The following is a 21,811-nucleotide window of genomic DNA, read 5'->3' on the forward strand; positions in this document are numbered from 1 at the left end:
GACATTAGGCAATGATTAGAAATTCCAAGTTCGATGTGTTAGTGGACCACACATGAGATACCCAGAGGTAATTACAGTCAAGCAGATATGGAGCTCAGGAGAGGCTGAGGCATGACATACCCATTTGTTAGAACAATCCACACCCCTCTCTACAGGAAGGTATCTGGTAAAGCTTAGGAGATACCCTAGGTGAATGGTCTGTTTAGCTATATAATTTCATATATAATTATACAATTTCTATATAATTATATAGAATGTAGGTATTATAGCTCCATTTCACATTTAAGAAAACAGTGGCCAAGAGAGATTTCATTGCCTGTAAGGGGCAGAGCTCTAACTTGAATCCCTGTCTTAAGCGTCTGAATCTGAAGTTTTCTCCAGCATGCTGCTTCAATGAGCTGTGCATCATCAGAATGAAGCTCCTCCTCACCGTGGGACTAACTGGCTGCTCATTAGCACTGGGAGGGTCCACCAAGTGTCCTTAACTCAACTGTGGACAGCCCCCTCCACCCCACTCCCCATTTCTGTTCCAGTGCCTACCACCTGCTACCAGGGAGCCTCACAATAAAACCACAAGTTAATGATGATTCCACTAGCCAAACTTTCTTGGATGGGCTAGTACATCCTGCTCCCCAATACCAGGCTATCAAAGCAATGGTCTTTTTTTTTCTTCCTCTTCCCGTGATGATACACATTGTGAGAGCAGCCAGTGGGTAGTTGAGTGTAGTGGCTTGGGATCTGGGAGAAAATGAGCTCAACAGGGATCCATGAATAAGCTGTTAAAGCCAAGCAGAAATGAGAAGTGGAGGGAATTTGGAGAGGTAGATGAAGAAGGCATCAGGGAGCACTGAGAGAACATGGAGCGAACGCTGTCGGACTGTGGTTTCAGGAAAGGGGAGCATTTGCCCAGCTGCGGCATTACAGCATTACACCTTTTTGTACTCTGGATTTACTTCAGCAGGCAGGGAAGCTGGGAGACACCGCAGGAATACTGGGGGGAGGGGGGGCAATGAACTAGAGTGCTTTGGAAAAGTAATTTTCTGTCTCAAATAGCTAAAAGCAGCACCTGCTACAATTCCAAAGAGTTCTGTGGGAAAGCTTTCTTTTTTGCTATACAAGAAAGGCTAGGCAGTAGATTCCTAGCACCCACAGAAGGTAAGATTGGGTCAATTTTTACTTAAGAGAACCGAGATTTGCATTGGGAAGCTGAAGGAGTATGTGTAAGGGATTCAAGGGTTTTTGGTATTTTTTTCACTTGTAATTTTTGCAACCATAATTCAGCACTACTGGATTAGGGCATGTTCTATCAAACTAAAAATCAAAAAGCTTTCCTATGGGGAAAGTCTCAATGTTATAGCTGAAAGAGGTGACAGCCGCATTACTGCCATCAAAAATAATTTATTAACCGTGTCTGTGCAAAGTACCCTGGTAGGCACCAAACCCCAGGGGCTTCCTGTTGAAATGAATCCTCTGCTCTCTGCAGTCTCTTCATCGTGCAGCTCGGTTCTTCACCTGTGAATAAAATGGATACCTTGAAAACTTCATCTTTGTGGAGACTATCATAGGACAAGAGAATGTCGTCTCCATCATCCACGCCAGTCACACAGTGCCGGGGAGGTGTATTAGGAAGCTGCCATTCTCAACCTCTTATTCTTGGAGCTTGTAAATAAAAACACCGCCTCTTTGCTTTTCACTTTAGTCTAGGAAATACGCGGAGAGTTGGCGAGCAGGGTTTTGCACCATCAGCATATACCATGCGAAGGCTGGCTCTTTACCCCTTCTTTCTCCTCTGTGCCTCCTCGTTCCCCAGGCAGGCACCACATTGCACCTGAGGTTTAGGCATACAGGTGCCTCCCTAACCAAGGGAAGAAACCGGCAACAGAATTCCGGATACCGACCCAAATCGTCTTACATGTCACTTCTCACGAGCATTTGCCTCAGGACGCGTGTGCCTATGCTGGCACCTACGTTTAAAGACGACACTTTTTTTTTTTTTTTAAAGGTAAGTCACAAAAAGCTTGGAGATATCTGACAGGTCCGATTGCACAAAGGTCGTGTGCTTCACCAGCAGGAACTGGAGGCAAAGGTGGCTCTCCATGAAGCGGCACCTCCCTCCCGCCCCCGCCCCCACTGCCTGGCCCCGCAGCGTCAGCCTCTGACCCCACCGGTTCCGCGCAGGAGACGGGGTCGCAGCCGGTCGGCAGCTTCTTTTGCCACGCACCCCCGGACGGGGGCTTGCTCGGATCATTTATTTATCTTGTGCGTATTAAGAAACCACCATTAGGTGCTGGTGGGAGGCGCTACTCTGCCCGAATCCCAGCCCGCCGCGGCGGCTGGCACACACACTCGCGCCGCCGAGCCCGCCCGGAGCCGCTCCGGCCGGGGCCGCGTCGCCGGGCAGCCCCGACGCGGTGTCCCGCGTCCCCCCGCACGCTCCACGGCAGGCGCTGGGGCGTGACTCCGGCCCCTCCGCCTGCTCGCCGCTCCCCTCGGCGGCGGGTCGGAGCGCACCGCCCCGCCGCGGGCGCCCAGTGCGCCCGGCCCCGGCCCGCGCGCGGCGGCGCTCGCAGGAGTTTGAGCTGGGCGGCGGCGCGAGCCAGCGAGCGAGCGAGCGGAGGGCGGCGGGAGCGAGGCGGCCGGCCGGGCCCCAGCCCTCCGCGCCGCGCTCGGATTGGTCTCTCCCGGAGAGCGCTGGCCGAGGGTTGGCTGCGGGCCGGCTGAAGAACAGGTGCACCTCGCCGCCGCGGCGCGCGGAGCAGCCGCCGAGGAACGTGGCGCGCCGGCCGGGCGAGCGGCGGCCAGGCCGGCCCTCTGTGTCGGAATGCGGCTCGGCGGCGCCCGGCGCCCCGCGGCCCGCAGGCTCGGCCCCTGAAGGCGGCGCGAGGCCCAGCCGCGGCGCGGGCGGGCGCCCCAGGGAGCGGGCCGGGCGCGGCGCCCCGAGGATGCCGGCGCGGCTGGAGCGCACGCAGGCGGCGGGCGGCGGCGGCAGCAGCAGCGACAGCGGGCGCGGGGCCGCGGCGCGCGGGAGGCCGCTCGGCGGGCTGCACACGCGCCCCGCCGCTCCCTGACCGACCCGCGGCCGGCGCAGGGGCCCGGCGCGCCCCTCTCGCGCTCCTCGCCGCCCCCTCCCCGGCCCGCGTCCCCTCCCCCGCGCTCTCCTCCCCGCCCGCCGCCCGCCTCTCGGGGGGAGGGGCGTGGGGGCAGGGAGCCGATTTGCATGCGGCCGCCGCGGCCGCTGCCTGCGCCCGAGCCCGCCGCCGCCGCCGGAGCCCGCGCCCGCGCCCGGCCCGCGCGGCCCCATGCCTCTGGCGCGGCCCTCGGGGGGGCGAAGGTGAAGACCGGCTCCTAGGATGAGTGAAGGGGCGGCCGCTGCCTCGCCACCTGGTGCCGCTTCGGCAGCCGCCGCCTCGGCCGAGGAGGGCACCGCGGCGGCTGCGGCGGCGGCGGCGGCGGCGGGCGGGGGCCCGGACGGCGGCGGCGAAGGGGCGGCCGAGCCCCCCCGGGAGTTACGCTGTAGCGACTGCATCGTGTGGAACCGGCAGCAGACGTGGCTGTGCGTGGTGCCTCTGTTTATCGGCTTCATCGGCCTGGGGCTCAGCCTCATGCTCCTCAAATGGATCGTGGTGGGCTCCGTCAAGGAGTACGTGCCCACCGACCTGGTGGACTCCAAGGGGATGGGCCAGGACCCTTTCTTCCTCTCCAAGCCCAGCTCTTTCCCCAAGGCCATGGAGACCACGACCACGACCACTTCCACCACGTCCCCCGCCACCCCCTCCGCCGGCGGCGCCGCCTCCTCCAGGACGCCCAACCGGATTAGCACCCGCCTGACCACCATCACGCGGGCGCCCACTCGCTTCCCCGGGCACCGGGTGCCCATCCGGGCCAGCCCGCGCTCCACCACAGCACGGAGCACTGCGGCCCCCTCGACGGTCCTGTCCACCACGGCCCCTTTCATCAGTAGCAGCACGCCGGGCTCCCGGCCCCCGGTGCCAGGAACCCTCAGTACCCAGGCAATGCCCTCCTGGCCCACTGCGGCATATGCTACCTCCTCCTACCTTCATGATTCGACTCCCTCCTGGACCCTGTCTCCCTTTCAGGATGCTGCCTCCTCCTCCTCCTCCTCCTCCTCTTCCTCCACTACCACCACCACACCAGAAACTACCACCAGCCCCAAATTTCGTAAGTAAACACCGCCTCAACTCTGATTTACTACTGCGTTCCCTTCCTGCCTCCTGCCGCCTTTGCCCCTCGCCGCCTGCCTTCTAGCAAGCCCCCTCCCCCATCCCAGGTCGGGGCACAGAGTGGGAGCCAGTGAAAGCTGGCCGCGGGGCCGGGGGAAGGTGCCAGCCTGCTCTGGGGCGTGTTGGGGGGAGAGGTGGGGGTGGCAGGGAGGGGAGGGCGACTGTCGGGCTCCAGGGGGCCCCACTTCAGTGGGTCCCAAATGGGAGCAGACCGCCCAGGCCCTGCAAAGGGTTAACGCGGGTGCGATCCCTGCTCACTGCAGACCTGCTGGCGAGCTCCGAGCCCGTTCCTGTAGAGGGCCGGGAGGAGGGAGGGCCTTCCCGAATGCGCCCAGTCCCTTCCCCGCCCGCCTGTGGGAAGGGAGGCAAGAAAAGCACATGCAAATTGGCCGACTGTAAACCGCGAAGGGAAGTTAGGTCCCCGTGTGGGGTGACGATTTGATGGAGCTATGATGGTGGAGTGCAGCCGGAGACGCTTCTAGCGCCCCTGACCCGGGCGGGGACCGGCAAGGGTTAATTAGAAGCCATTGGGAGAGGTAGCGAAAGGAGGCGATCCACAGCGAAGGACTAAACTGATCACTCCCCAGCCTGCCCGTGGCCATTCCAGGGTGTAGAAATTGATTCTGTGTCTGCAGAGAGTGAGTTAACTAGGAGGAAATATGAAGGGAGCCCTGCAGAGCTGCCACCTCTAGGGTCCTGACAGAGGAGTTTTTTCAGCTCTGCCAAGCCTTTGCTTTTGTTCCTTTCCCAGAGGTGGGGTGTGAACCTTATCTCTTCTCCCTCTGTGCCTGAAAAATATAGGCGGGTTGGGACAGTTTTCTGCACTCGAGGGTGAGAACATCCAACCCTTTTGAAACGTGTCACCCTTTGAATGTAGCATCTTCAACCTGGGCTCAATCGGTGCCAGTATTGGCCGGTTTACCCAAACCATGATAGCTTTCTATTTATTTGTGTAGGAGGTGTATATTTTCTCTCTATTTTTGTAAATGTTGTAGGTGATTAATTGACCTCCCACCCACCCCACCTTGTTCTTATTCTAAGGAAATCTCAGGAACCTTCTTAATCTGATCTGATCAGGACATGGGAACAGTTTGTGCAACCTGTGAAGGTTATTTAGGACAAACCTCAGCCTTCCAGTTCAAGTTCTTTGCAAGGCTGTTTTACAGAAACTGTCTGGTTATATTGTGTTAGATTGTATTTATGTTTTGAGCCGTACCATCTAGGGGAAAGGAAGAATGCTCATCATTAACTCTTCAGTGCTGTTAGGAATACCCGGTTTGCTTTCAGTCGTCTGCTAATTTTTCATTTCCCTGACCTGTGATTTTACCCTGGGTGTTATTGAACCCTTGAAACTTTTGAGAAAAGGATTTAGTGTATTTGTAAGTAAGTTCAGAAGAGGGGAAGGAGAAAGCCTCTACTCTGCTTTGGAAAAAATAGGCTAGAAGATAAATTGGGAGAGAGGAAGGAGAGAGGAAGGAGGGAGTCTGCCATAAACCAGAATGGCAGTAGATCCAGTAACTTGCAGCTTCTCTGTCCTTTGACTGAAGCAGTCATTTTTGAGATCACATCTCTTCAGGAGGTGTTGAGAGGAGACTCTCAACACATCCAGCTTGAGTTTTGTGGTGGAAATATAAAGGCTTCACAAGTGCATGTGTGAGTGTGTTTGGTGGACTGAAAATGTGTCTATCTTAAAGACCCCAGATTTTTTATCTGTTTTGATGCCGTTGATATGAATGATGGAGTGTGGGTATACTTCCAGACCGTGTGTGTGTGTGTGTGTGTGTGTGAGGGAGAGAGAGAGAGAGAGAGAGAGAGAGAGAGAGAGAGAGAGAGAGAAAGAAGGGGGCTAGCACATGGTCTGGGTGTTTCATGTTCTTTCTCAATTGATTTCCTCGCGTTGTTCTATTCTGGAGGTCTTTAAAGAAAAGCCCAAGGTAATTATTTCTACCCCTCCATGCTCTCTTCCTAGACTCTGTAGAAGAGAATGGCAGCCTGTTTAATAAGAAATGATTATTGGCATGGCTGTCAGCCCCAAGGAAAAGAGTGGAAAATCTGTGAACGGTGTTAATGTTCACATAGACATATAAGCAGTATTTGTTTTATCTGTATCAGAAGTCCAGATCTTTCATTTTTTAAAAACTATTTAGAAGAAGTTGAATGTTGAATTCAGGTCTGTGCTGCAAGTATGCAAAATCCAGCAGGAATGGACCTGGTTTGCATATACCAACTAGGGAAATTTTAATGTAAGGTAGATTATGTCGTTTCTATAAAGGATGAGTTTAAATAGGTAAGTTATATGATAATTTAAAGGAAAAGAATAGTTTAATTATTTTTTTCATCCTGGATTGCAAGATGATTAACAAAAGGAAATAAGATTTCATTTGAGGGATTATCAGCACTGCTACTGTATGCTGAGAATGGAAGAGATCACTGGCATTCATATTTTTCATTTGTTTTGATTATGTCATTAAAGTTCCCAGGAGAGAAATTCCTTTTTCCTTGCTCCTGCCTCCATACTTTAGTCGTTTTTTTCATTCCTTTCTTTTTCTTTTTCTGTTAATGAAAGTGACGGATCCTGTTGTAGCATAGAAACATGGTTAAGGATGATGCTCTGTTTAACTGAGACTAACCTACAAATTTTTTAGTGGCCAGGATCTTTGTTCTTGAATTGAACATCTCAAGGCTTATAGAATGAATGTCTTTGTGCTCATCTTAGATCAATCAGAAGGTTTCTGTGTGTAAAGGCAGGACAGCTCTTTGGAGTGGAAGAGGCTGGTTCACAGAGTATAAACACACTTGCTGATGGATCATAGGATTTTTGGAAGCAAAAGCTAATTTTGCTATGGGCAAGGCCCCGCTTAGAGGACTGTTTCTAATTTTCTGTAGGATTAAAGAGAAAGAAAGATTGAACTTGAAAGGCAGAAGGAGAAAGTGATTGGAAGCTGACTCTTGTCTTCCCATCCTCCACTCTTTAGTCCATGAGCTGGACCAAAAGTTCCTTTAGTGTTGCTGGGATTCTTGGGTTCCCAGTTGCCCAGTGCTTGCCTTCACTTCAGATTCTTTAAAAACAAATGTCTCAAACATGTTGCCACTGGGAGATTATTTCACCAAAGAAATCTTTGAAACATTTTAGTATCTGCAAGTGTAGGTTAGTTTAGAAGTTTTTCAAGCCAAAGGGAGGTTACCACAGATAAAGGAACAGAGGGTTTGACCAGTGGACAATCAGCCTTTTCCCTTTACAGCATATTGAATCATGTTTTCAGGTTTAAATACATATGTAGAATGTTGCCAACACAAGTATGAATTGTTTTAGAGACCTGGCATTATTTTACTCAACCAAAAGCACTATTTAACAGGTAATAGACCAGAGTCATTGGCTAAATTCAAATACTAAAGAAAAAGAGTCTCTTTTAATGGGTTATTCTTCAGGTTATATTTAGAAGGTATGTGGTTAATTTTGATGATTAAAAGTGCAGATATTAAATAGTGTATTTAGAGAAGACATAAATGTAAGATGTATCATTGGTGTATCGTGGGGGAGGCAATTTTAATTTAATCAAGTCTATTTAAAAACTTTACCTGGTTATACCTATAATAATTTTTAAGAGAGCCATTGGTGAAATTGAGTATTTTTCTATTCTTTTAAACATCTTCACTCCTTAAATAACAGTGTTCTTGGTTGTCTTATAAGCAGCCTCAGATATAATTTGTTTAAATAAAGTTATTCCTATACATTGTGTTCTGTCTACATGAGTCAAGGCATTGCAACGTAGACGGTTCTGACCCCAATCATGTGTGGTAGCCCAAGTGAGAGGGTTCGGAGCTCAAGATCAATATTTCTTATGAAATCCAATTGAGAGGGTTTTTTATGAGTGCATGCTACAACCTGAGTGTGTTTTGATTTCCTTTGGCCTTAATACAGGATTATGAGACTTTTCTGCTTTAATCAATTACACTGTACAATTTTGCTCTTCAGACACTTATGTTGCACTTCATGGTCCTAATAAAGAAAGGGGGGGCGCGGGAGTGGGCGTAGATTGGCAAGGCTATTTTTAGTCTTTTTAGTTTGGTCTCAGTGCATTAAGAAAGTGTGGCTTACGCATTCCTTCTCAATTCTTCATGACTGAGAGAGGGGATTGAAGATGGTGGTGTTAATTGAGAGCCCCCTTTTCAAGTTTGATTGGTGAATTCAGCTACCCTTTGTGTTTGTGCCATTTCCAGATAGACTTTTTTTTTTTTTTTTTTTTTAACACATAGCTTTGATTCATGAGCTTGTGGGAAAGAAAAAAAGATAGATAAAAAAGCTGGTTAGTGGCAATTTCTCTCTGTTACCAAAGAGCGTAGCTTTTCTAAATCCAGGCTGGGCTAGAACAGGAGTGTTGGTTCAATTTGAAATCAGTGCCATCCTGGGAGAGCCAGTGTGTAGAGAAACAGGATCTCTCTTCTCTGTGGAGTCCTTTCCCAGCTCTTCCTCCTCTTCATACCACAGCGAGAAGAAAGCTGATTTCAACTTGCTTTTGTAGAAATTCTTTCCTCATAACCTTTCATTTCCAATGGGAAACATATCTCAGTATTCTATCTCTGATGTCAGAAATGGAACATGAAAGTTGGCCCTGAAATCTATAAGAAAGGGAAGAGCCATAAATTTAAGTCTTTAAAATGTATTTGTGTTGCTTCTGAATAGAATTGAAATTCATTTTTTCTTTTTTTAAGTTTGTTTTTATCTTCAGACTCATGTGTTGGGTTCGACATAGAGCTGGTGGTACTGTCTTGACAAATACCACTGAGGCATTTTGAGATCCTAGAATTTTTACTTGTCTATACCTAAGGAAGTGTTGCATCCAGAACCATGTGCCCAGTGAAGGCAGGCAGGAGGAAGGGACTCAGTTTGAAGCTTTGTAATATCAGGATCAAAACATACCTAAATAGATGTTTCCTTTTCGTGCTGTTATAAATGGAAATCATGAGACACGTGTTTAGTTTGAGATTCCATTTTCACGATTTTCACTGAACACTTAATGTATTTCTACATTCCCCAGCATTTTATAGTTGAATCATGGCTCTGTCTGAAGCCTGAAGGTTCCTTTTAGGCTTTTGATTTTTTTTTTTTTTTTTTTTTTTTAGGCATCTATTTATTTGGCTGTAGTACAAGCAGCCAATACTAATTAAAGGAAACTTTCTTAGATATTCTTAATTATCCCCATGTCATTTCAAGTTGTTTTAAAAGTTGACCCTTTTGATAAGACATGTTAGACTTCTTAGGTTAATGTAGAAAGTTAAGAAAAATAATTCTACCCATTTAGGTAATTGAGTTATTAAATGCCTTGGTGATTAAAAAAATAAAATTAAAAACGATTCCAAAAACTTAGTAGAAGCCTAATAGCCATTTATTTTCCCACACAGATTGGTAGACAAATCATTAATCTTGATAGCATTTATTATCTGATTCCACAACACAATTGTACAATTAAGTATAAATGAACATGTTATTATATATATTTATATAATTATGTTTTCATAGCATATCTCATATGTTTCAGTGTTTTAGTTTATTTATTAAGCATCTATTTGGGGTCATTGCAGTGCTGCTAGTTTATTGTTTGATTTCAAAAGTTTGTAAAAGTAATGGTTTAAAAAGCAGAAAACTAAGACTTAAAACCAACACATTTATTCTCCCGTGTCCTGATGTAGGCCAGGGCTTTTTCCTAAGTATGTGTCTACTGGTTTAAGCTTAACATTTTTTTTTTTTTTTGTAAATCACACTTATAATTCCCTGCCTCTCCTTTAAAGACTGGAGTGAAGGAATCTTTATGCCGATTCCTTATAAGTATTATAATACACCCCTGCCCTGGGAATCTTTTAAAGTTTCTTTCTTTCTTTTTTTTAAAGAAAAAACTCACCTCTTGGAGATTCTTGAAAACATTCAACAACATTTTAATAGAAACCACAATTAACTTTTTTTTTTTGAGGCAGAGTCTCACTCTGTTGCCCTGGGCTAGAGTGCCATGGCGTCAGTCTAGCTCATGGCAACCTCAAACTCCTGGGCTCAAGCGATCCTGCTGCCTCAGCCTCCTGAGTAGCTGGGACTACAGGCATGCACCACCATGCCCGGCTAATTTTTTCTATATATTTTAGTTGGCCAATTAATTTTCTTTCTGTTTTTAGTAGAGATGGGTCTTGCTTTTGCTCAGGCTGGTTTCGAACTCCTGACGTTGAGCTATCTGCCTGCCTCAGCCTCCTAGAGTGCTAGGATTACAGGCCTGAGTCACTGCGCCCTGCCTGGACAATTAAATTTTCATATCCACAATCATGTATCATTGGCTTACATAATATTTAACTAAATTACATAATTAACATAGGAACTACTAGCATAACTAAGTCTGTTATCCCAACTGAGTGTAGGTAAAAGCATAGCTCAACTGGCGATTACAGAGGAGTGCAGGCTTCTTTGAGCTTGGTGTGGGGTGGGCGCCATTGGTGTGTTCCTCCCAGGCAGAATGGTAACAGCCAGTTGGCTAAGGGGAGTTAGCCAACTCCCAAAGAATGGCTTAAGAAAGTGATTCCTGTAGTAGGTAACAGTATTGAATATGTGAGTCAGTTGTGACTATATCTTGTAGGAACTTTGATATAGTAGCTATGCACCCTTAAAGAGCCAATTTAATCTTTCTGAACTTTTAACTTCTTCCCCTGGCATATGAGGGTGACGACAATAACCTGACTTGTATTCTACTCCCCAAAGAGTCTGTAAGCTGCAAAACATTACTGTTTTTTTTTATCAAGTGAAATGGGAAATTTTTAGACTGGTTATTTTCATCCAAGGGAACATCAGGCCATTGAATTCCATTGAAATATTGGAGCTGGTTTGCTACCTAGTTTGAAGCATCTTTCATCACGATGAGAGATTATCGTTCTTATATGCCCTTGCATTTCTCCTATTTTCTTTGCTGATTCCCTGGCACACACAGTAAAATATGTTGTGGAAATCTACGTCAGATCACCTTGGAAGTTTAGCCACAACCTGGAGGCTACCATTTCTCATCCTTTGCTTGGTAGATGTTTTTTAAAGCCTATTTCTGGCATATGTTTATCAAAGAGAGGAGCTGAAATTTTGGGGAGAATGAATGAGATCGCTGAATGATCTGGAAATCTGAAGTCTATAGGAATCTCAAGATTCTTGATATAGGAAAAAATGTGCAAGGATCACTTTTGTTCCATTCCAACACTTATCTAATTGTCCTTGGGTCCTTAGAGTTTACAGAGAATTTAAGTAAAAATGAGCAATATCTGCATTGCATTCAGTTCCCCCTTAGCAGTTACTATGAATTGGGTTCTCGGGGATTAATGGGTTGACTGTATCTACCAAAGAGCTCTTTTAGATGTATTCTATGTGTTTGTACTTTGGGCAACCTTAATATTAACCTTTGGGAACTTTCTCACTACAGGTCTGTGTTTGTTGGAATCTTCATCCTGAATTATATTTCAAAATATTACTTTTTGTTGTTGTTATAAACTTATTTTTCAAGATAGGTTGGTAATTGTACATAAATCACAGATTGGCATTGCTGGGAATTAAAAGAGGTTAGCCTGAAACAAACTTGCAAACTCAATTCAGAATTAAGTTTAATAATAGAAATATAGCAGCTTTCAATGGTAAGATTTATTTTTTCGTTGCAGTCTTTTCCTAGAAGTGATAGTGTATATCATAGAAGCAACATAGTTTCTAAGGATATATTTTTTTAAAGGATCATCTGAATCCACGTAAATACTTTAGCATTAATACATTACAACCAGGATTATGAGAGTAGAATTTTTATGCTAAACCATTGATAAGGATTCTTGAATATATTACCCTACTTCCTAAAAGACCCTTCCCAGGACTACATGTGACACCTGCATGATATTTCCGTGACTTTCCAGGGAGCCAGAAGTTCACTAAAAGAGAAAGCCTCACTTTCATCACCATTTGGAGATCAGATTTTCTTGACTTCTGTTCCTTGCATTTTACTTTCAGTAATGTGGAAGGATTATTTATAAGACCTCAATTTTGGAAGGGGCTTGAGAATTTAGGTAACAATAAAAACGAGAGCTGCCATGTGTGGAATGTTACTATGTGCCAGGTCCCAGAGTACTGTACAGATTTTGTCTTATTTATTTTTGAAATAAGGACTCAGAGACAGTCTTATGTAGGCCTGGAGCCTGGGTTTGATTATCTCAGTCATAGAGGTAATTGAACTAGGCGTAAAGGTTATATAATTATGTAGAAATTACATAGTTTGGACAGTTAAGAAGATCAGAAGATTGTTTTACAGGTAATCTCTCCTCACCTTAATCAAAGTTACCTAGCCCATTGCTATGGTGTCAGTATATCTGTGGACATTGCCTCTTTCAAGTACTTCAAACATAGATAATAGCATTTGCCATTATAAACTCCATAAATGGCTCATATCTTCTTTGCTGTGGTAAAAAGGAGTCTTTCTAACTACAGAAATTGCCTGGGTTTTAGATTAAGGAGAAATTCATATGTTTCAACAAAAGATAACGAATGTGTTTCCCTAAACATCTTTTTCAAAACATTTTATTGAGGTATAATTGATATACATTGGGCTTTCTGTATCTGAGGGTTCTGCGTCCATGGTTTCAACCAATTGGGAATCAGAAACACTCAAAAAATTAAAAATTAAAAATAACAATTCAGTAATAAGAAATAATACAAATTAAAACCAATAGAGAATAGCAACCAGTTACGTAGCATTTACGCTGCATTGGGTATTATGAGTAATCTAGAGATGATATAAGGTATATAGGAAGTTATAGGTTATATGCAAATACCATGTCATTTTATAGAAGAAACTTAAGCATCCTTGGATTTTGATATCCTGGGGTGAGAGAGTGATCCTCTAACCCATCCCCCTTGGATACCAAAGAATGACTGTACAAAAGATAACACATATGTAATATGTACATTTTGATGACTTTGAACATATGCATATACCCCTGATACCACTGCCACAGTAAAGGTACTAAACATCACCTCCAAAAATTTCTTGTGTTGTTTTGTGATTTTTTTTTTGAGATAGAACATTTAACATGAGATCCATCCTTTTAACACATTTTAGTTTGTGCAATACCATATTGTTAACTAGGTACTATGTTGTACAGAAGATTTCTAGAACTCATTCATCCTGCATAACTGAATCTTTATACTCAGTAAGCAATAATTCCCCACCTGTAAATTTGTATTCCTTGATCTTCTTAACTCTATTTTCTATCGCTTCTTATAGGTGATTCAATATAACAAAGACAGAAAAGTTACAGACTTTATTTCTCTACGTCCTATAATCCAGTCAAAATTGTCTTCCTATTCCCATTCCAAACCTACTTTTGATTACAATAGTTACTGCATCATACGCGGAGACTAATCAATAGAAATGTGTCAGGGAGCATTAGAAATGATATCTTTTCAGCTCTTCAGACACTGCTATGCCGACCCTACCAGAGAAATGACCGGCCTCCTGTAGAATCTGAATTCCATCTTGGAGCAATACTACAAAGTACCTGCCATTGATTATCTACCAGTTATAGAAAGGGAAATATTAGTGAGACCTTCATATTTTCCAGCAATACCACAAACTAGACCTAATCATTACTTGTTTGATATTTTTGTGTGCCAAGTGTTCTTTCTTTTATAATTTTTTAAAATTTCAGCATATTATGGGGGCACAAATTTTAAGGTTTCAAATAATGCCCTTGTCCCCCTCCCCCCACAAGTCTGAGCTTCAAGCGTGACCATCCCCCAGACAGTGCACTTCTCACTCATTATGTATGTATATACCCAACCCCTCTCTCCTCCCACCCGCCCAATACCCAATTAATGTAGTTCCTGTGTGTCCACTTAGGTGCTGTTCAGTTAATACCAGTTTGCTGGTGAGTATATATGTGGTGCTTGTTTTTCCATTCTTGGGATACCTCGCTTAGTAGAATGGGTTCCAGCTCTATCCAGGAAAATACAAGATGTGCTCAAGTGTTCTTTTAATTAAAGGAAAAATACTCTGTTGGTTATGAAAGATAATTGCCATTGTTAGTTTTGTAAACTCATGGAAAGAAAATGGATATAGGTCAAATACTAAGATCATGTGATAGTCTTTGAATGGCCTTGCTGAAGGATAGGAATACTATAATGTCAGAAAGCCTGTATCGTCAGAATCTTATAACACCATAAATGAATCCTGTAAACTAACAATGATAGCTGTACTCATAAAGAAGGGGGCAGTGGGATTGTTTACACAAATTTATTGTAAGACAAAACCTTCTGTCAGTGTGGTGGCAAATTCTAGATGCTCTAGAAAATAAGAGAAATAAAACAAATTGTAGAAATGTTTATGTATTAAATGGTATCTTTACTGAATTCTATTTAATTGGCTTTTCAGTATAACACTATTTTTGTACGAAAACAACTGACAACTGCCCACTCCATGCTGAACAGTTATAGTTGGTAATACTTCTGCCTTCACCAAATTAAAGGTGTGTTTGCCAAGTATTAGTTATATTAGCTCTCAAACCTGTTTATGCAGGTTGTTCTTGTTAGTATAATTAGGTAATGTGTTTAAGTATTATGCAAACCTATTTATTAGTTGTGGTTTCTATTTGGAGACAATCTTGTTTTGCCACCTCGGCCAGCCACTATGATACAGTGGCACGATCACAGCTCACTGCAGCCTTGAATTCCTGGGCTCAAGTGATCTTCCTGCCTCAGGCTCTTGAGTAGCTGGGACTATAGGCACGTACCACCAGGCTCAGCAAATTTTTCTGTTTTTTTTTTTTTGTAGAAATAGGGTCCCCATATGCTGCCCAGGCTGTTCTCAAACTCTTCTGGCCTCAAGTGATCCTCTTCCCTCGGCCTCCCAAAATGCTGGGATTACAGGCATGAGCCTCTGCACTTGGCTATTTGGTTTATATTAAAACAAAATTGATTACATTGGATATACTCCATTAAAATAAGTCATTTAAAAAAATGCTTGTTGAAGAAGTTGTGAACCCATTTATGGTAGAATATATTTATATACCCATAAGAAATATGCACTTTGATTGTTTCGCACCTTAAGTTCTTACTGCACAATAAATAAACTGAACCGGAAAAACACAATATACATTATGGGTGTGGTTTTTCATGAGAAAGACAAAAGATATTTAATCAGAGAAAAGCCATGAACTCTATCTATATCCAAATATTTGGCAAGTGAATGTACATTTTTATGTTTTAGGTTAAAATAAAATAAATAACAAATAAATATATTTTTGTTTACTTATGTGATAAATATTTCAAAGCTATTAAGTCTTTAATAATTTAAGGATATTAGAAATATTTTTTATATAATATTTAAAACTTTTGGGTAGAAAATTATATAAAATGTCCATTATATTAAGCCATATTGGTTACTGGATTTAATAAATAATAACTATGTTCAAAGGAAATATACCAAATTATTAATAGTGGTTATTTCTAGATTGTAGAATAGGAATGCTGTTTATTGTATTTTTGTGTGTGTGTTCGAAGTTTTAGTTAATGGTCACAAATTATCTTTCTAATCAGTTGTTATACTTTTGAAAAAAGTAAAATAATAAGCTTCATGAATCAGTTCAATTATTGATCTTGGTTCTGTGGAGTGTTTTTTTTTTCTGTATGTCTAAGAGTATGTCTTAATTCAGTGGTCCCCAGCCTTTTTGGCTGTGCTTGCTGGCCTGCCGCTCACCTCCTGCTGTACAGCCTGGTTCCTGACAGGCCACAGACAGGTGCTGGTCTGATACTGGTCGTAGGCCCTGGGGGTTGGGGACCGCAGTCTTAATTGGTGGTGTCAGCATTAATTAAAGTGTTGACTGAATTGAGTTCCTACTGTGAAATGTAGGTGTATAGAAATAAAAACACATTTCCATTTGCTCATGAGAAATAATGCCTTATTGAAGGCAGAGTGTCTCACCCTAGGCCTTTGATTATTAGTCTTGACCTTATACGGGAATAGTAGATGGAAGTTTAATGAGTTAATGTTTAACAGAAATCAAAATAGTCATTATCTTTGGGGAAGAAAGCAGTGAATGGAAGGGAACCAAGGTCCTCTTAGTGGTATTGATAATATTATGCTTCTCCATTTGGGTTCTGGTTATATGAGTGATTCAGTTTGTCAAAACTCATGATTTGTGTACTTTTTGTGTACATCAATAGAAGCAAAATAAAAATAAGGGAAAACTTTAAAAACATTCCTTTGGTGTTTACCAGTTCATGCTGCCAGGGTGGTGGCCTGAATTTGTGCATTTTTCCATTTATAGATATTGGATTGTAGCTCCGAATGTTTGTTTTTCAAGCCTCATAGTCTAGCAGGTGCAAGGAGGGTCTTCCTAACTGCAGCATTTTCTTTTGTTTTCAGGGTTCCCTCTTAGGGAGACTCCATGCAGACACACACCCATGTTCCTTTTTGACATAACCATTTGGAGTGGATCCTTTGTGTTTATATTAAATGAAACTTTCACCTATATAGGAGTGTTTTTGATACAGCATAAGTCACCACATTTTTCACACATATTACACATGTAAAACCATACTTGTATCCTAAGAGTGGCTTTATGCCAATTCTGCAAGCATTAAAGTGAGCGATACACCAGAAAGATAATTCAGATAATTCATCATGTGCATCTGTGGTTTTGTTGAGAAGACAAGAACATATGTACCAGAGAATAATTAAGTGCTAAAATGTGTGATTCCAACTGAAAAGTATATTAGGCCATTTCAGAAAGTAGTGATTAGAGCAGACAAAGGTAGTTTCAAGGGAGAATTGAGGCCAAGGGAGAGAAAGATCAAGAACAAAGGTAGAAGTTTGCATGCACCTGCCCGTGTGGGAGCCAGTGAGGGGTCTGGGCTGAGGGGAAGACAGGGCCTCATTTGGGAGCTAATGAAACAGCCTCACCTATTCCTCTAGGCAGGGTTTGGTTAAGGAGGGAGGGATGGGAAGGACATAGCTTGGCTCCGTGTTAAGCCACAGTAAGGATGGGTGCAAGGTAGTGATACAATATCTGTGGTATTTTCAAAAGGTGCCAGGTTTCCAGGATAACTTGGAGGGAGGAATGAATGGCAAATTTTAAAGATTTTCTGAAGCTGACTTGTTCCAAATCGTTTAAAGATATTGTCTCTGATTTGTGCTAGATATATTTAAGAATTGACTTCATTCCAGCACCTCTTCAGAATGCTGCAAGAAGCAATAGAATTGGCGTGTTTCAAGGATGTTTAGTTTATCCATAGTCACATCAACACAGCCCTAGATTTAACCCAAAATAACAGCTTTCGAATATCTAAAAATTTGCAAGTGGAGATACACGGAGAATAACAAGAAGGAACTCTTGATTTCTCCGCTTCACCTGAATTAACCTGTGACTGCCTTCAGATTTTTCAGAGGCAAAAACTCCTTTATGGATTGATTGCCACGTCACCTGTCTGGGTCCATCTGAAGTCCTCCTTGCAGAAGCCACTCAGCACCTTTTGGGATGGAATGCTGATGTTGTGTAGCATTGGGAAGGAATGCTCCTGTTGGTTCTGTCTGCACTCATCACAGGGTGAGGAATGAGAGAGGGAAAATGCTGGGCATCTGTATAAGATGAGGCTCTCACAGGGCCTGCCAGAGCGTGCCTGCCATAGACTGGATTACATATCAACAGCTAAAATTAGTCGTGTCACCCACGTTGTTCACTGCAAGGCAGAACCTTCAGGTAAGACTCAGATTCATCACTCTTGCTGGCTCACTTGGTTGCTCGTTGTTGCCAGATAGAGGGGCTATAGCACTGTGTAAGTGCAAATGCTAAATTAGTATTAATAGCCAACGGAGTCTTCCCTGTATTTTTCACTGATCAGATAATTCTCACTGATGTGAACATTTATAATACGCCAGCTGACACATAACTAGTGTTATTTGCTTGGAATGTTTTTAGTTTATCTATTTTACTGACTTAGACAAAGGTAAAGGTAATTTTTTAAAGTTATTCGTTCGGGTCCTTGTGTATTTGATCGGAAGAGATCTTTGAAAGGAAGGCAACAAAGCTGTAGATTGGGGTTTTAGCAGAGTCAGTGTCTAATCTGTGTTTCCTCTTCATCACTTGGTTTTGTCAGGCTTCAGGATGACCTTCTGTGGTAGCACGCTGATGCTCATCTTGCATCATCGCAGCTCTGAGTAATTCATGATAAATAATGAAATGCTGTTTCCTACAATGCACTGCAAATGGATGAGCCTTGTAAAAGTCTAAGGAGCTCTATTGCTTCTAAATGACTAGATAACACAAAAAGGTTAACCCTAAAGAGAAAAGATCAAGTAGATCATGCTGCTTGCAAGGCACGGTCCTCCTGCCTGGTGCCTTCTGATAGATATTTTGCATCTGACCTGTGCAGGGATTGGCTCCTGAACAGTTACCTTCTAGAATGGCAATGGGTTTTAAGCCTTTCAGCTAGTTGGATTGGCTAGAAGCAATAGTGTTTTATTTGTTTGGAGTGGGAGGAGCGAGAAACTTGTAGAATTTGTTTAAAATTTGAAGCCCTAAATTAAGTTTTAAAAAAATTGTGTTAACAATCTTAAGGACTTTGTGATGCTGGGATGCAGCAACTTCAATATTTTATTTGAGCACTGATACGAAAAGAGATGTTAAAAAAAAAACAATTTATCTGAACAAAGCTTTATAAAAATCTGACATTTTTTCAAAATTAACTGTTTCCCTGATGTTTGCATTCTCTCCCTCTTATCCACATATACAAAAATAAATACATATCAAACATATCCAATGTGCAACTCTCAGCCCCTTGGTACTCCACAATGTGTTTGTACCATTGCAGAATGTGGTTCACAGGGAATATCTGTGTTTTCATCCTGGTTGCCATAAATAGCTGCATATCTAAGTGTTGAGGTTTGAAGATTTTAATTGCCAGCTACAGAATGTCTTTATGTATTGCACTCCCATTGTGAAAATAGAATTAAATTGATGGCCAGTAGCTCTTTATACTGACAGGAAAGTCTCTGTGTGAGCAAATCATTGAAAAGGGTGATCTTGGGCCAGTGATACTTTTAAACTCAAACACTTTGCTGAAGTTTGCCACTGGATTTTCTCACATTTCCCCAGACATTATTACTTTGCCAAATGAAATCATCTGTTCCCCCTAGTGGAACTGCTTCCTTTCCTCCAGAAGCTACAAGGTATGAAATGAATTGCATAAAAATAAATCACACATGCTGCATTTGGGGAAGAGTACTCTAGCAGTTCCATCAATTTCTTTTCACTGCTGTGCTGGAAAGACCACTTTAATTTTCAATTATCAGTTACATGCAATCAGGTGTACCCTTTGAGCTTCCCAAAATAGAGAGGCTTTCATGCCAGGAAAGTTGGGCCATTTGAATGTTTGAGAATATTCTTGCTTTTCATGAAGATTTGTTGCCATGTGGCATGGGGAGAGTGATAATTCAAAGAAGGAAAGTTATTCCCAAAGGCCCGTTTGATGGGATGGGCTATATGGTTCTACTTCCTGACTATATACCATCTGTAAGCCCACTTTTAGGTGTCAGAGCATGGGCTCAGAGGTTTGTAGATTATCCAGGCTTATTACCTCATGTCCATATGCCTAGTCTACTATGTCCACTTAGATGCTCTGCCGTTTTGTAGACTCTGAACAATATACCCCGATGAACGTGAGGAGGGGGCATTAGCAATTCTGGGAGGTGGTTTCCACAGAAAATGTGGAGAAGCTGGAGAGTCTTCTCTTAGAGGAGTTTATCATTCCTCTGCATAATCTTGGTATTTGTGACATTTGTTTTCTTCTTTGCTTCCATGGTAAATTGTTAATAAGATAATTAGGACACTGGTTTTGAAAGAGAGAAAAGTAATTATGGCACAGTGGGAAGGCCCAGCCTGGTTTGGGGAATGTAGCCTCTGCTCTGCTACTCAGTTGTTGAGACCTCAGGGTAAACCACTAGATCTCTAGAATCTCAGGTTGTTCTTCTGTAAATGAGGCTGTTGGACAAGATATAGCAAAGATTCCAAGAGGCCAAGGTTCTAAATTTGAGATTAAAATTGTAATGGAATTTTTTGAATTAACTGGTTCTCCTGACTCTCTTCCTCCTTCTTTCCCTCCCTTCCTCTTTCTCTCTCTCTCTCCACAAATATAAACACACACACACACGTTTTTGTTTTGTTAATATACTTTTGGTGGGACATTTGGCAGTTCAACATTTAATAATATCCAAGTTTTTATATGCTACGTAGGTGGGACTTGGTTAAGTCTTAAAGTCAGGTGAACTTTGCTTGTTTATACCTTTGAAAAGAATTCCTTCCCCTTCTTTTGAAAGATGTAGAGTTTGGTAGCCAGCTACAGATCTGTTACTGCAAAGTGTATATGTGTGTGTGTTTTATACACATTTTATGTAAGTAGCTATATGCGAAAGTAAATAGATTCCAAAAATAGGGGTATGAGGAGCCCTGGAGGAATTACTGACTATTTTATTTGGAAGGATAAATAAAGTCATCCTGTTCTAGATATAATCATAATATCTCATCCCCTTAATTAAACAGAATTCCTAGTTGGTGAATTTTACAAAGGAGTGTTACAAGAACAGAGGACTAAGAAATGTTATTTCTAGGGCACTATAAAAAGTTGCCTTAATGTAAGGCAGTACTTCCTGTTATGTTGGTTCCAAGAGGCTTTCGATATCAGAATCTGGTTCTGTACGTTAGATTAGAACATAGCTCTGAGCTGTGACAGAATCAGAGTGTCATTTAATTCAAACTTAAAATGGCTAGTTGATTTTTTATCTTTTTTTCCCACTTGCCTTTTTTATTATTAAACAGGACATGTTCACATAGCAAATTAGAAAACATAAGCAATAAGAGAAGATATTAAAAGTCAACTGTAGTTTTACCACCCAGAGATAATTAATGTTTTTTGTTACATATTACCCCAATTTTTTTGCTTTATGAATATGCATTTTATTTGAAAAAATGAAATTATACTCTAGTACTCTTGTAGATAGCTTTTTGCACTTTATGTTAAAATAATTCCATGTTAAAACACCTAAAACCCTATCTTTAATGTCTCTGTGCTGATGTATATTGATATAGTAAAATATAATGAGCTTATCACCCATTGGGAATTTAGTTTGTTTTAGTTTGTTCACTGTATAAGATTCTGCCCTCAACATCATAGTATGGAAACATTTTGGCTAACACATATGCAAAAAAGCTTACTTTTTTATTAAATCTCAAATTTCTAAATTCTCATTTAAGATGATTGAATAGTTCATGTTCTTGCTGCTGAAGTGTCAAAATGCGCATTTTTCCATAAACCCAGTGATTGTTCTAGGTGTTGCATCTCATTAACAACAAAACAAACAAAGGACACTGCTTGGCAACCAGACAGTAGTGTTTTATTCTATTTATTTTCTTTTTGTTTATTTATTTTTTTGAGAATGGGGTCTCCCTGTGTTGCCTAGGCTTGTCTCAAACTCCTGTATTCAAGTGATTCTCCCACCTTAGCTTCTGGAGTAGCTGGGATT

General features: G+C 42.5%; 1 protein-coding gene across 7 annotated transcripts in view; it reads left to right on the forward strand.

The window, feature by feature from the left end:
- Positions 1 to 3,210: 3,210 nt before the first annotated feature.
- NRG3 (neuregulin 3) overlaps positions 3,211 to 21,811 on the forward strand; it is a 1,059,991-nt gene continuing 1,041,390 nt past the window's right edge. For 3 of the 7 annotated variants that reach the window (XM_012764721.3, XM_012764724.3, XM_076010185.1), the window contains exon 1: positions 3,211 to 4,179. In XM_012764721.3, coding sequence (XP_012620175.1) covers positions 3,351 to 4,179 — 829 coding nt within the window. In that variant the 5' untranslated portion in view covers positions 3,211 to 3,350. The remainder of the gene's footprint in view (positions 4,180 to 21,811) is intronic. The other 4 variants (XM_012764720.3, XM_012764723.3, XM_076010184.1 and 1 more) reach the window with 2 other exon arrangements.

This window comes from Microcebus murinus, chromosome 14, assembly GCF_040939455.1.
Source record: "Microcebus murinus isolate Inina chromosome 14, M.murinus_Inina_mat1.0, whole genome shotgun sequence".
Classification (NCBI taxonomy): Eukaryota; Metazoa; Chordata; class Mammalia; order Primates; family Cheirogaleidae; genus Microcebus; species Microcebus murinus.